The 13368-nt window shown below is 31.6% G+C and overlaps 1 protein-coding gene across 1 annotated transcript; it reads right to left on the bottom strand.

Annotated features, from left to right (window-relative positions):
• Positions 1–8428: 8428 nt before the first annotated feature.
• Positions 8429–11798, bottom strand: ATPK7 (Protein kinase superfamily protein). The gene is made up of 3 exons (XM_078985884.1): positions 11519–11798; positions 10085–10990; positions 8429–9413 (listed from the first exon to the last, which is right to left on the bottom strand). Exons 2-3 carry the CDS (start codon positions 10978–10980, stop codon positions 8594–8596), a joined length of 1716 nt encoding a protein of 571 aa, XP_078842010.1. The 5' UTR covers positions 10981–10990; positions 11519–11798; the 3' UTR covers positions 8429–8593.
• Positions 11799–13368: the final 1570 nt, after the last annotated feature.

Below are 13368 nucleotides of genomic sequence, written 5' to 3'. Positions count from 1 at the left end.
CTTTATGAATCTAGAACTCGGGAAAGGTCCAGATTTGAAGTTACAACTTCAGATCTAGCTCATGTCTTGCAATATCACCTTACTCAAACCATAAAACCCTATATTTCCACCATATGAGATCTAGAAGGAAAAGAGATAAAGATGTCGACTTGATACCTTCAATGAGTGATAACTGTGGCAGATTTAGGATTTCACACTCCTTCCTTGCTCCTATCCCCTTTTTCTGTTCTTCCTCCCACAATCCCTCCTTCCAAACTTACAATGCACAAGAAAGGCACAATACACGGTTAGGGTTTTCTATGAGCTCTTACTGACTGCAAGGAGGCCAAATGAGGCTTATGCCTCCTTAATTAGAGTGCAGAACCCCAATATTTAGGGTTTCATGTGTCAGCTCCTACTCGTCGAGTCCCTTTATGGACTCGACGAGTAGGTCACTAAATGTGTGATCCCACCTCGCTGCTACTCGACGAGTAGGGCACCCTTAAATCATCGAGTAGGACTTAAAACCAAAGAGATGCTTACTTAAATCCATACCTGAGAATCAGGGCGTTACAGTATTATATTAATCTCTGCATAGTTAATTATGGTAGATAATTAATATGTTTATTAGTCCTTTAAATATGGGATGTCAAAGTCAAAATATGTTGAAAAAAACCCTAGCCGATTCTTTTTCTCTTTCTGTGGAATTCATTTACACGTTCAAAACTCACCACCAACATCAAAATTGAACCACCATTCAATGCCAACCCTAAATCACATCTACCAATCCTTCTGCAAAAGAACACAACCAATTAGTCTTCTTGTTTACTAGTGATTCTTCCTCAGAATGTTATTGATTTTCGATTCTTCCCCTGTTCATTGATTTTTGTATGATTAACTAGTCGTGCAGCAGCAACCAACAACATCTCGTCGATCATTCCCCACAAATCCAACATTGTCGTCCAGAATCCATGGCTTTCGTCTTTAGGGAAACTGAAAAATCACAATAATATGAAGACGACGAGGGTTTGTAAAAGGTTTTGAGGTAGCTATGTTTTTACGAATCTGAGATCAAAAAAGATTTCAGAAATTTTGCTTTGAAGGTATTAATATCTTCTAATAGTGATTCAATAATGAAATTAAGATTTACAGTTTTTATGGGTGTAGATTCTAGTATGTTTTTCGTTCAATAAATCCATGAATTTGATTAATTTTTCCATGATTTAAGAAAGGATACAAAGGAAGCAACTGTGGAATCCAATTTCAAGAAATCAATGAAGCATCTACAATAAGTTTTCATGATTTTACACTTTATTAAAGTTCAAACATTCAATATTGTTTATTGTTTCAAAAACTTCCCACTGTTCAATAAAAAAATAATTTGAAAATTTTGCATCTAATTCTTCATTTGGATTTGTTTATGTTAGTTTATGGTTAACTAAAGAGGGTATTTTTACTTGTCGATAAGTTCTACAAAATTATCATTCTTATAGAATGTGTTTGTCATTGATTACTTGTTCATTTTTGTCATTGATTACTTGTTCATTCTTGAAATGTTAATTCTTTTATATTATACTGATATAACATTCTTAAAGAATGTGTGTATCATGATTATAATTTTAATGTGGGTAACTAATTAAACTATGTATTCTGTCAGAATTTATAGTTTCTACTACATCTGTCAGAATTTAAAGTTTCTATTACATTCTGTCGGAATTTATAGTTTTTATTCTCTTATAATACAATAAAAGTTTTAATATTTGAAAGTTGATTATGTTTACTTTGTGGATTTAGGTTTTGGAAATGTTGTCATTGTTGTGGAAAATGAAGAAAACATAGAGAACGAAGTGTATTCTACTAGAATGTATTCTACCACAATGTATAAAGTGTTTGTTAACAATAATATTTTTTCAGAATGGATTAATGTTTTTGTTAGATTTTGATATTTTTTTTAACCATTATTAGTTTTAATCTTTAAGAATAAGTGTAATTCTTGAACCATTACTAGTCATATTTTTTTAGTAATTGTTTATAGATTTATTCTTTATGAATTAATGTACGTCGTGATTTTTAAAGAATAAAATTCATACTCTTTATTCTTGATAATATGTTTAAAATTTTTTAAGCATGTTAATTATAAATAAAATATCTTGAATATAAACATATTTTGCAAGAAGAAAATCAAAAATATATTTACTAGTTTATGGTTGACTTTGTCATTCTGACAGAATAAAATCGATTATTATAAAAAACTATTAAAATTAAATTTGAATTAATTTAAAAAAATCAAAATTTTAAAAATAAGAGATCTAATTATCCCTTAAAATCTAAAATTTTCTTTTTTAATATATGTAAATTTACCAAAATACCCTTATGCTAAAAATTGTGTGATTATATGATGCATGTTACCTATTTGTAATATCATAGACTCTTAAATTATGACATTTGATTTTATTCAATCTGGTAGTCCAGATCTGTGCATTCTGGCACACAATAGTTAGTAAGAATAAAATAACCTAACCTTATATATAAAGACAACATTTTTTCTTTCACAACATTCATTTGAAACTCTCATGTATTTTTCTTTTTACTACATTCAATTGAAACTCCCATGACTTTTCAATTTCTTTCTAAGATTATAAGTTGGTTAATAAGATTAAATAAATATCAAACCTAAAGTGTAATCATATATAAACTAAATTTCAATATTAAAATAATATCTTTACTTTTACTTATAAAGTTATTTCTTTAACTTTTAACATATTATAATTAATTTATTAGATTTAATATGTTGTTTTATGTAAACCGTTATCAATTTAAAGCTACAACTTTTGAACAGTTTAGACAAAATACTTAAATTTTTAATTTAGATATAACATTACTGTGTCATCTTAAATATAAATTTCAGTTCCACTTAAAAAAACCAATGAATATTTTGTGAATAGTTAAAAGTGATAAATTGTAGTGCTAAATGCAAAAAACTAATTTATAATCTCAATTTAGCTAAAATATTTCCCAAAGATATTTGTATATCGTTAAAAATTTTCAAATGAGTAGCTTAAAATAACTTACAATAACAATAGTTGAAAATAACTCAATATAAATGATTATATTGTTACCTTTAAAATCAAAAAACAATGTTTGATGTTTTAAATAATTATAATGATATAAATTAAAACGTTAAGCAAATAAATCTTAAAAAGTTAATTAACAATAACACCTATAAATAACATTAAACCATATATTATATTTAATTTTATTCCTGAGTAACTCGTTGGTAGAACTCATTCAAACGGTTGAGATTATGCAATTATAATAGATGTATATATATATATATATATATATATATATATATATATATATATATATATATATATATATATATATATATATAATCATATAATTTAAAATAATCAATTTAGTATATGAATTATTATATCGAATTTAACAATAATGTTCCTGTTATATTTAAAAAAACATATAATTGTAAAGGTTTCAATTATGTGTGTGTGTGTATGTATGTATATATATATATATATATATATATATATATATATATATATATATATATATATATATATATATATATATATATATATAAGGCATGTGTACTTTCTTAGTCTTGGAATCGAATAGCTTATCAAAATAAATCTGAGAATAGGCCTTCATTTTGTCCTTAGAATTTGGTATTGGAGTTGGGTATACCAACTCTAACCACCTTTTTCCTATGGAAATTTTTGTTTCTTCTTGTTAACACTTTATTTATGATAGTAAATATAGGAGCATTTGAAGCATTGAGTTTCTATGCTTAGCCATGTTAGTTCCAAAGGGTCCTCAACGTGCAATATAGCTCCAGGATGGATCTTTCCAAGTTGTTCATATTAAAATCAAAATCACCTAATTATATGCATAATTTAACTATTTGGTTATGTCACCATAGTTAATTCCCAACATGATGTAATTTTGTGTTGCTTCAATCTTATCAATGTACAAGGTACACTTCAAACTTTCTCCTTCCTACAACTAAAGAAACAATAGTTGGAGGAACCTCAAGAAGATATTTGCCAAAGGTACGATCTTCTTTTTTTTCATGAGAAATATTCTCAAACTACAAATTTATAGAAGATTGATCATTCCTTTTAGCTCATCCTTCAGAGTTTTTATAGCAGTTAAATTTTAGTGGATAAAATTTGATTATAGACATCAGTTAATATAAAGTTCCATCCTAGTTTGTTTTGTTCATCATTAAAGAATAATTCTCCAACTATAAAAATTATTTCAAATAAGGATAGGATCCATATTTCACTCCATGATGCAAACTAGATTAGCCAAAAATCACATAAAAAGCTATTTAGGTAGACAATTATTCGCCAGTTTCAATTTCTATGAAACTCGTATATCTTTCAAGAATTATGGACATATGGTAACAGCATACTACTAGTTTCTGCGCTTGTCTAGCATTCATGACTGGATTAGGCGAGGATCATGAATCCAAATTAAATCAACCATGCAAAAAAACACGTTTAATGCTTGACTCAAATTAGTCTCATATTGACGTATCGATAAACCACACACGCTTTGTCAACATATTATTTCTCGTGAGTGCCACATTATTTTCAAACTATATTCTCATTCTAATGGGTCGATAAACGACACACGCTCCATAAACAGAATATAATGAAAAAGTGTGTTTTCATGGGTAGTATATAATTCACATTTTTATTTATTTTAAAACAAGATTTTTTTTAATACATTAAGTTAATACTTCTAACTTGATACATCGTCCTATCAAATCCTTTTTGTAACTCTAATCCAAACACAAGAAGGCGGTAGTGGTGGTAAGCATTAAGCTTTTAAAAATTGACCACATTTAGAATCAAAGAAACCTCCTTAAACCTCTTTATAGCATTCACCGTAGGTGAGCCTAGCCCAGTAAGACTAATAATTCTTTCAAACATGCAAGGATGAAATGTTTGTAGTTTATCTCATATATATATATATATATATATATATATATATATATATATATATATATATATACACACACACACACACACCATATATAAGAGAATATAAACCATTCAAATTATGTCCATTAATTCTAATTGGACATGTGAGAACGAACGTAATGTTAATAATTAATTTAACGCATTCAATCAATAAGGTTTTATTCTGACTTTTAATTAATTAAGTTAACATTTAATCAACTAACTAAACCAATATACACGTTGATTTTCAACTTCTGTAAAAAATGACAAATTGCATGATTTCAAAATCGAGCTAGATGTGTAAGGAACAAACACACTCGAAGTAGAAGAAGAGTATTTTCAAGAAAAAAGGCTATGCGCCGTGTAGGAGGACCTACGCACCACGTACTAGCCGAAAACCATGATTTCCAGATAAAAATATTAGGGTTCGGGTTTTTACCCCCATACGTGTGACTTGACAATTTTTTTCAGTTCCATCTTAAAACGTTTAAAACTAATTTAAAACTTTAAAGATCGGATATGATCTGAATATACATACTTGATTAAACAAAAAAAGAATAGAAATCAAAAGAGCAACAAATGTGAACATTCAACTATTATACCATTGTTGGGTTATGAGGTGTCTAAAAGGCCACAAAGGCACACAATGGAAGCAACTAAAACATTAACCTCATAAGCCAGATAAGGATCCATGTTCATCCAGTTAGTTGCAACTTAAACTAAAAGAGAAAGAAACTATAATACATACCTTTTGAAATCTTTGAAACCTTTGCAGATCTTGATTTAATGATGAGTTTTAAGAACCCAACGGATAGTTCTTATTTCGTAATCGCACTCAAGGATTAGACCAACACATCTGACTTCACCCCATGGACGAACAAGTTCAACGCCATAAACCATAATCTTGAATAGCCATGTATACGCCACTTAGGAGAGGAAAAATAAGGTTTCGAGAATGTGAGGGAACTTCTGATTTCTAGTGTTTTTCTAGTGAGAAACTCATCCTCATATTCGGCCTAGGATCCCTCTATTTATATAGAATGATTTAAACCCTTAAAGGATAATTATCTAGTCACATAATAATTATCCTTATCTTTGGTAATTATGTAACTTTCAAATTCCTTTATTTAGAACCTTCTAGATCTCTGTATTTCATTTAATTAGTTAAAGACTTAATTAATTAACAAATGTGAGCATATAATTATTTTTATGTCATTAGTTGCTTATTTATATCATTGCGTGTAACCCAAAAAGACTCTATCATTAATATTACAACAATTACAACTCTAAGTAAGAGAATTGTTGTGATTGGGCACCATATTCCAACAATTACAACTCTAAGAGATTTGTTTGATATAACTTAAATTTTTAAGAGGTCTGGATTTCTAAAATACTTTGAATTTTTAACATTATGTTCGGTTGGAACATATAAAATTTTGTGTTGAATGATAAAAACGATCATTTTACCCTTCTATATATTTTTTTTGTTGAATTCAATGTTTCTTTTTTTATAAATAACTAAACCAACTTCTTGAGTAATTATGAAAATAAAAAAATAAAAAATAAAAAAAAAAAACATAAAATTCATATACAATCCAAATTAAACACAAACATAAATCCAAATCAAACATAAATATTTTCAAATACCGAAAACATTCTAAAATCCAAATAAAATCTCACAAAAGTAATTTGAAGCAAATCTAACTTTTGACACAATTCAAGAAATGAAAGTATATCCGCTGTAGCATTGAAATCCAATTGACCCTCTTTTGATTCGTTCCCATTCCTTAGAACATAAGTTTGAATTGCATTCAAGCCCAAAACATGTGCTCTTGTTAGCTTATCTTCTGAATATTGCACCCAACGAATGAGATAGAGTTACATGCTACAACAACCAATTGATTGATGATTCAGTGGGAGGGAGCAAGAGGATCGACGTTTGTGAAGAAGAAAGATAAGGAAATGTGCTAAAGTATTAGGGCAAAAGAGGGAAAACAAGTTCTTTTTTATTTATTTTTTTCAGACACGTATTTACATTGAAAAATTAAGATGCATCTTGTAAATTAAAAGACATAAATATAAATGCCATCAAACAGTTTGAACCTGAAAAATCATGAGTCTTTTTTTGAATCTGAAAAATTAAAAGTCTTCTTCTTAATTTTTCAATCAAAACACTACAAATAACCCCTAAATATTTTAAACAACTTTGTTACTTCGATAGCTCATTTTCCCTTATCATTATCATTCTTTTAAGACGTACACATCAACAAACTCCGGAACAAAGTTAGAAAAACCAATTTTTAGTGGAAAACAAATGTATAACAACAGGAATAAAATCTATAATAATGATATAAACAATAAAGTATTATAATAACATACACCTTTTCTATCACATTTTGCGGAATAAATGGGATTTTGGGTTGTTTTTATCACGTTAGCATTTACCATAAGCATCTGGATTATATAATTTAATAAAATGGTTGGACGCACTAAAATGTCTAGTTAATATTAACAAATTATACCCAACCAATGATTAAGTTGATATGCAGTGGATTTGGAGTTTAATACATATTGAACTGTTTAGTGGAGAAAACTTTCAGGTTGCGTTTAGTTGCGGAAAAATGGATCGTTTTTTGAAAAAAATTTCCAAGAAAAATGAGAATTTTGAAAACGCGTTTAGTTCATCTATTTTTCTAAATTTTTCACCGAAAATGAAAATTTTTGGTTTTCTAAAATTACAAAGAAGTTGAAAAAATTTTGAAAACTGATAATCATTGTTTTTCACATTTTTCTAATTCCAAATTTTTTCTAAAATATAAACATACACCCACTCTCATCCCATCCACCTCTACCTATCCCCACTTTAACACCCCACCTTCCACCCCCACACACACCCCAACCCACAAATACACACACACACACCAACCCTGCAACCCATAAACACACATACATACATACATACCCACCCACCCACCCACAAACACATACACACATACCCACCACCTACCATCACCACCACCACTAACCCATCAATAGCACCACCACCACCACCGTCACCACCACTGACACAATTACCGCTGCCACCACCATTGTCATCACCACCGCCGCTACCAACCTGCTACCGTAACCGCCCCCACCAACACCCTACCATTGCTACCGTTTTTTTAAAACGAAAACCGATATAAAAATACACATCTAAACATGTTTTTTAATTTTCTAAAACTGAAAACGAAAAATAAGTAAGTTTTAACTAAAAGCGTTTTCTAAATTTTTCAATGAAAAATGAAAAAGGAAAACGAAAACTGAAAAGGGAAAACAAATAACAGAAAATGAAAACTATTTTTCCGTAATGTTTTAAATTATATTCCATAAACGTTGTATAATGATACTTCCATATATAGTTGGAATTAGAAGATATTTTGGTATGGAAAATAAAATGTTGATGTGGCAACCGAACCCGATTACATTTTAGCATGTTTCCCAATAATATACCACCCTTTTTCCGTTAACAAATTATTCCAACTAAAAAATACAATTACGAACAAATCTGCATTTGCAGCGAATTACACCACAATAAACATAACCCAATAAAAACAAATTCCATAATACAATCCATTAATCCCCATTCAAAAGAAATCAATTTCTAAGTAATTCCCCGAAGGCTTCACATCCACCCCTCCATTTTCCATCGACGGCCCAGGAACATCCGGCGGTGTAGCACACCGGATCAAAGCCCAATTCACACTTTGAAAAAACGGATGTTGTTTAATCTCAGTAGCCCCTCTTCTATAAGCCAATCTATGCTGCGGCTCTTTTACCAATAACCCCCTGATCAAATCCCTAGCTGCAAAACTAACCCCTGGAGTATCCGGAAACCTCAACGGTTGCCCCACTACATTAAATAACGTAGCCCGGTTTCCGTTCCCTTTAAACGGTGTTTTCCCGTATAAAAGTTCATACAAAAAAATTCCAAAAGTCCACCAGTCAACCGCGCTTCCGTGTCCTTCGCCTTTAATGATTTCCGGGGCTAAGTATTCGTGGGTCCCGACGAATGACATGGAGCGGGCGCTTGTGGGCTCCGCGATGAGCTCAGGGAGTGGTGAGACTTGATTGTAGATTTCGGTTTTGGGTTTGGATTTGGGTTTGGGTTTTTTGTCTTTTTTGGATTTGGACATGAATCGGGGGACGAAACATGAGGGTTGGATGCACGCGGGTTGAACCACGCAAGATGGTTGGATGCAGTAGTTGGAGTTCTTGGGGTCCACGGTTGGGTTAGCTGATCGGACTAGTTTTGGGTTCACGGCGCATCGTAAAGAGAGATCGAAGTCGGAAAGCATTATGTGACCGTCTTCACGAACTAAAACGTTTTCGGGTTTGAGGTCTCGGTAGATGATCCCGAGCATGTGTAGGTACTCCATAGCTAGGAGAACTTCCGCCACGTAAAACCTACAAAGAATTGTTCGAAATTAGCGCAAATTTCAAACTTTATATGAAGTTTTAATCCGAAATTTTGGTATAAATTACGTGAAACTAAAATTTCGTTAGTTTTCTTAGATTGTATTTGTTACGCTCGACTAGACAAGCTTTCCAAGGCTGTTTTCGATAATCAGGGTGCAAAGGGTATTTACGTCTTTTGCACAAACAAAAGATCAAGAACAAGTCCCTGTCCCACCTTTTTTGGTGAGACAAAAAATTGCATTTTTTTGTCCCATTGACATCAGTTCAATCCTAGTCAAATGTATGTTTGACACTGTACAACTTGTCATGTACCGTCCTACGTACAAACGGGGCCTAGCCCCGTTTGTTAACAAGACAAAACAGAACAGTCTTGTACTAAGTTTGACATGCATTGGACTGGGACATAACCGATGTCAATGGGAAAAAAATTGCAAATTTTGTCTCACCCAAAAAGGTGGGACAGGGACTTGTTCTTGATCTTTTGTTTGTGAAAAAAACATAAATACCCTTCTCATCCTGACTATCGAAAATAGCCTTGGAAAGCTTGTCCAGTCGAGTTTAACAAACACAACCTCAGAAAACTCACGGAATTTTAGCGTCACATGAACGAAACAATAATTTATCACAAATTCAAATAAAAAATTAAGAAAAAAACCAACCGCGCCGCATGTTCGGAGAAATGTTTCCCGGGTTGTTTTTGTCTAAGCGCGTGCAAATCTCCACCCGGGCAATACTCCATCACCAAGCACGACAATTTCTCGGTATCAAAGTGACTATACAAAGTAGGAAGAAACGGGTGATCCAACGACTGCAAAATCTCTCTTTCCGTTTGCGCCCTCAATAGCTTATTCCGGCTTGCAAGAGCCGCTTTATCCATAACTTTCATGGCAAAATAACTTCGTGTCCCAATCAATTCCGAAAGATAAACACTCCCAATATCTCCACACCCCAATCTCTTCAAATGCCTAAAATGTTTCATTTCCAAAATACCCGTGTCATTATTCATCGACCTCACGACTTGAATCGCTTCCCATCTCGAGTCATTTTGCTTGTGTGGTTTATAAACCGCACTCGTGAAACTGCCCGAACTGCTCTCCTCACTTACATCGCTGCCCGTGCTGCCCCGATAAACACTTGGAATCCCGATTTCACCGCTTTTAACCGATTCGCTGACTTCTGTGTTTGTAAAGCTTTGTTTGGTATCGGTGAAGTTTGTAAGGGAGTATAAACTACTTTGTGGGCTCGAGCAGAATGTAATTGAGTCCATGGTCTCGGGGTCGGGGTCGGAATCGGAATGCTTGATTCCGGCCTTGGCTTCGAGTGCTGAAATTTGTTTATGGAAGTATTCTTTTGCGGTTTGATCAAGGATTGTGTTGGGTCCCACAATTTCGGATTTTCCTTTGTGGTCATTGGAGGTTTTATGAGATCGATTTGAAGTGGTATCGGATTTTGGGTGATGTGGTGGGCGGGTTTTTCCGGGTGGGTTGAACCCTAATAAGGTGGCGGAGGTATGGCTAGTTGACAAAGAACCGACTCCATCAATAAGTGAATCCATTCAAATTGATCTGCAAGTAATCCGATTAACTTCAATTAATCGCTAAAAAGGAAAGTTTCTTGAAATCAATCTATTGAATGACAAAATTTGATTTTTATATATCACAAAATTGATTAATTTAGGTTTTCTTGATAATGGATACCTCATGAATTTGAATGATTATAATCTATTTACCGATTAGGAATTATGCGAGACTTCTAAAGTTAACACAAACTGCCGAAACGTTCTTGAAATCAATCTATTTGATATCTCTATGTTAACCAAATATTACCAAAAATTTCATGAAATCAATTTATTTGACATTTCTAGGTTAAACCCATAAATTATCAAGGTGGGGGAAAACATAATCATTCAATCAACGAAGTTCATAAATCCAACAAATTGGTCAATGGACAACGCCATTCGTAAATCTATGAACAAAACTAACAATGAATCACCCAGAAGAGAAAAATGCGCAACAAATTTATAAACCCAAACGCCGAATTAGGATTTTGGATCATTATTTCAAAACTCCCATTTTGTTAACGTGAAAACATACCTGATTAAAGATTCATAGCTGTACAGAACTGAACTTTAGCAGCTTTTTCAGATCCGATCGAATGCGATATAGAGAGAGAAAGAATCAAAGTGTCGCTAATTGGGAATAATTTCAAGACCCAGAAGACATTGGTGTATAAGTTGGTTGGATTATTGAAGGTTAATCTACTCTTAATTTTGGGTTTTCTTTATCTTAAAGAAGGAATAAAAGAATGTGCTTCTTCTTCTTCTACTCCCTCTCTCTCTTGTACGCAAGAAGTTCACAAAGCAAGCACAAGAACAAGGTAAAGAAGCCGTCTAGAACTTTTAGAAGTTAACTATTTGAACCCCTTTACTTTGTACACTATTTTTAACAGTCCTTGCATTTCCAAACCTTTTCTTGTGTATTCTTTAGCCCTTTGCAATAAAATAAACTAGCAGCTACTTTATTATAAGTTATTGTAAAATTATAAACATAATATATTTTAGTTTATTATCTTAGACCATGTGCTATACTTTTTATGGAGAGCTTCCAGTTCAGCCCTTTGAGCAATCACAAAACCACCACATCACTATCTAAATACTAATCGGTGAAAATGAAGAGAGAGAAAGAAAAGAGAGAGAAGAAGATTGAGAGAGAAGAGAAATATGATTGTGTTGCTTTTCATCCTCTCCACAACAAATCACCACAAAAACAGGTAACCACGAACGGTCGGACTGGTGTGCTCGACCATTTGCTGTGGCCACGTAAACCAAGACCGGGTTCGTCGATGGTATAACTGTTGGCTTTAATTATGTCTATTATTATTAAAATATATGACTATTTATTATAACAAATTGTGACAAATTAGATGGTTCATATAAGAAACTGGTCAAACATGTAAACTTTGACACAAATCAAAATTAGTCGGTTCGATTAATCCATAACATGTTTTTTCCTTTTTATTTTTATTTATCGAAATGTAACTATTATGTATAATGAGGGGTTTAATTACAAACGCTTGCAACCAGAGTTTAAGCAATATTTTTTAAAGTAAATTGAGAGAGAGAGAGAGAGAGAGAGAGAGCAAATATATTTTGTGTTCGTCACTCATATACACAACTATACACACACCACAAAATCACATGTACATAGAGATATAATCATATGCAACACATATAGTTACACATATTCATAGACGAAAAACACTTATAACAGTATACTTTGAAAACTCACGTTAACTATAACAAGACATAATTAAGTAAGATTACAAATAATTATAAATAAAAATGCATATTGGTTTGTAAAAATAAGTACTTAAAAGAATATAATTTTTTTTAGTTTTTACAATCTAAATACATGAATCGAACATGTAAAAAAACTAGAAAACAAAATTGAAAAAAATAATAATATGAAAAGTCTGAATAAGAATATACATAAAAAAAATAATTAAAAAAAAAAAAACCTCACTATATTACCACTAAATTTCGATTTTGACACCAAGTTATTTTGTTTTTTAATTATGTTACTATATTTATAATTTTGTAGCAATATCAACAAATGACCGATTCTCCTGGTAATCATTTTTTCTGAATTGCAATAAAGTCATTAAGTTTATCAAAATTTTGATTTTGACATCGACTTTCAAATGGCAAAAAAGTCACTATATTACTACAAAATTTCAATTATGTCTTTTACATTTATAAGTTTGTGCAATTTCAACCAATTTACCGATTCAGGAAATGTTATTGTGGTTTAGAAGCTCGATTTATATAACAAATAAATAAAGGTCATTCTAATGGTTAAAATCACTTACAAGTGAGCGAAAAAGGAACAATCACCCTTTTAAGAAATGTTATTGTGGTTTAGAACTTTGATTTGTACAACAAGTA

Source organism: Lactuca saligna, chromosome 3 (assembly GCF_052625555.1).
Source record: "Lactuca saligna cultivar CGN05327 chromosome 3, ASM5262555v1, whole genome shotgun sequence".
Taxonomy (NCBI): Eukaryota; Viridiplantae; Streptophyta; class Magnoliopsida; order Asterales; family Asteraceae; genus Lactuca; species Lactuca saligna.
Note: the sequence above shows the minus strand (reverse complement) of the source record. Positions and strands in the feature narration are given on the sequence as shown.

Excerpts from the sequence above, each read along its gene's own strand:
- ATPK7 (XM_078985884.1), bottom strand. The coding sequence starts at position 10,980 with ATGGATTCACTTATTGATGGAGTCGGTTCTTTGTCAACTAGCCATACC. Across the intron at positions 9,414-10,084 it reads TTCTCCGAACATGCGGCGCG|GTTTTACGTGGCGGAAGTTC; the intron begins GTTGGTTTTTTT and ends AATTCTTTGTAG.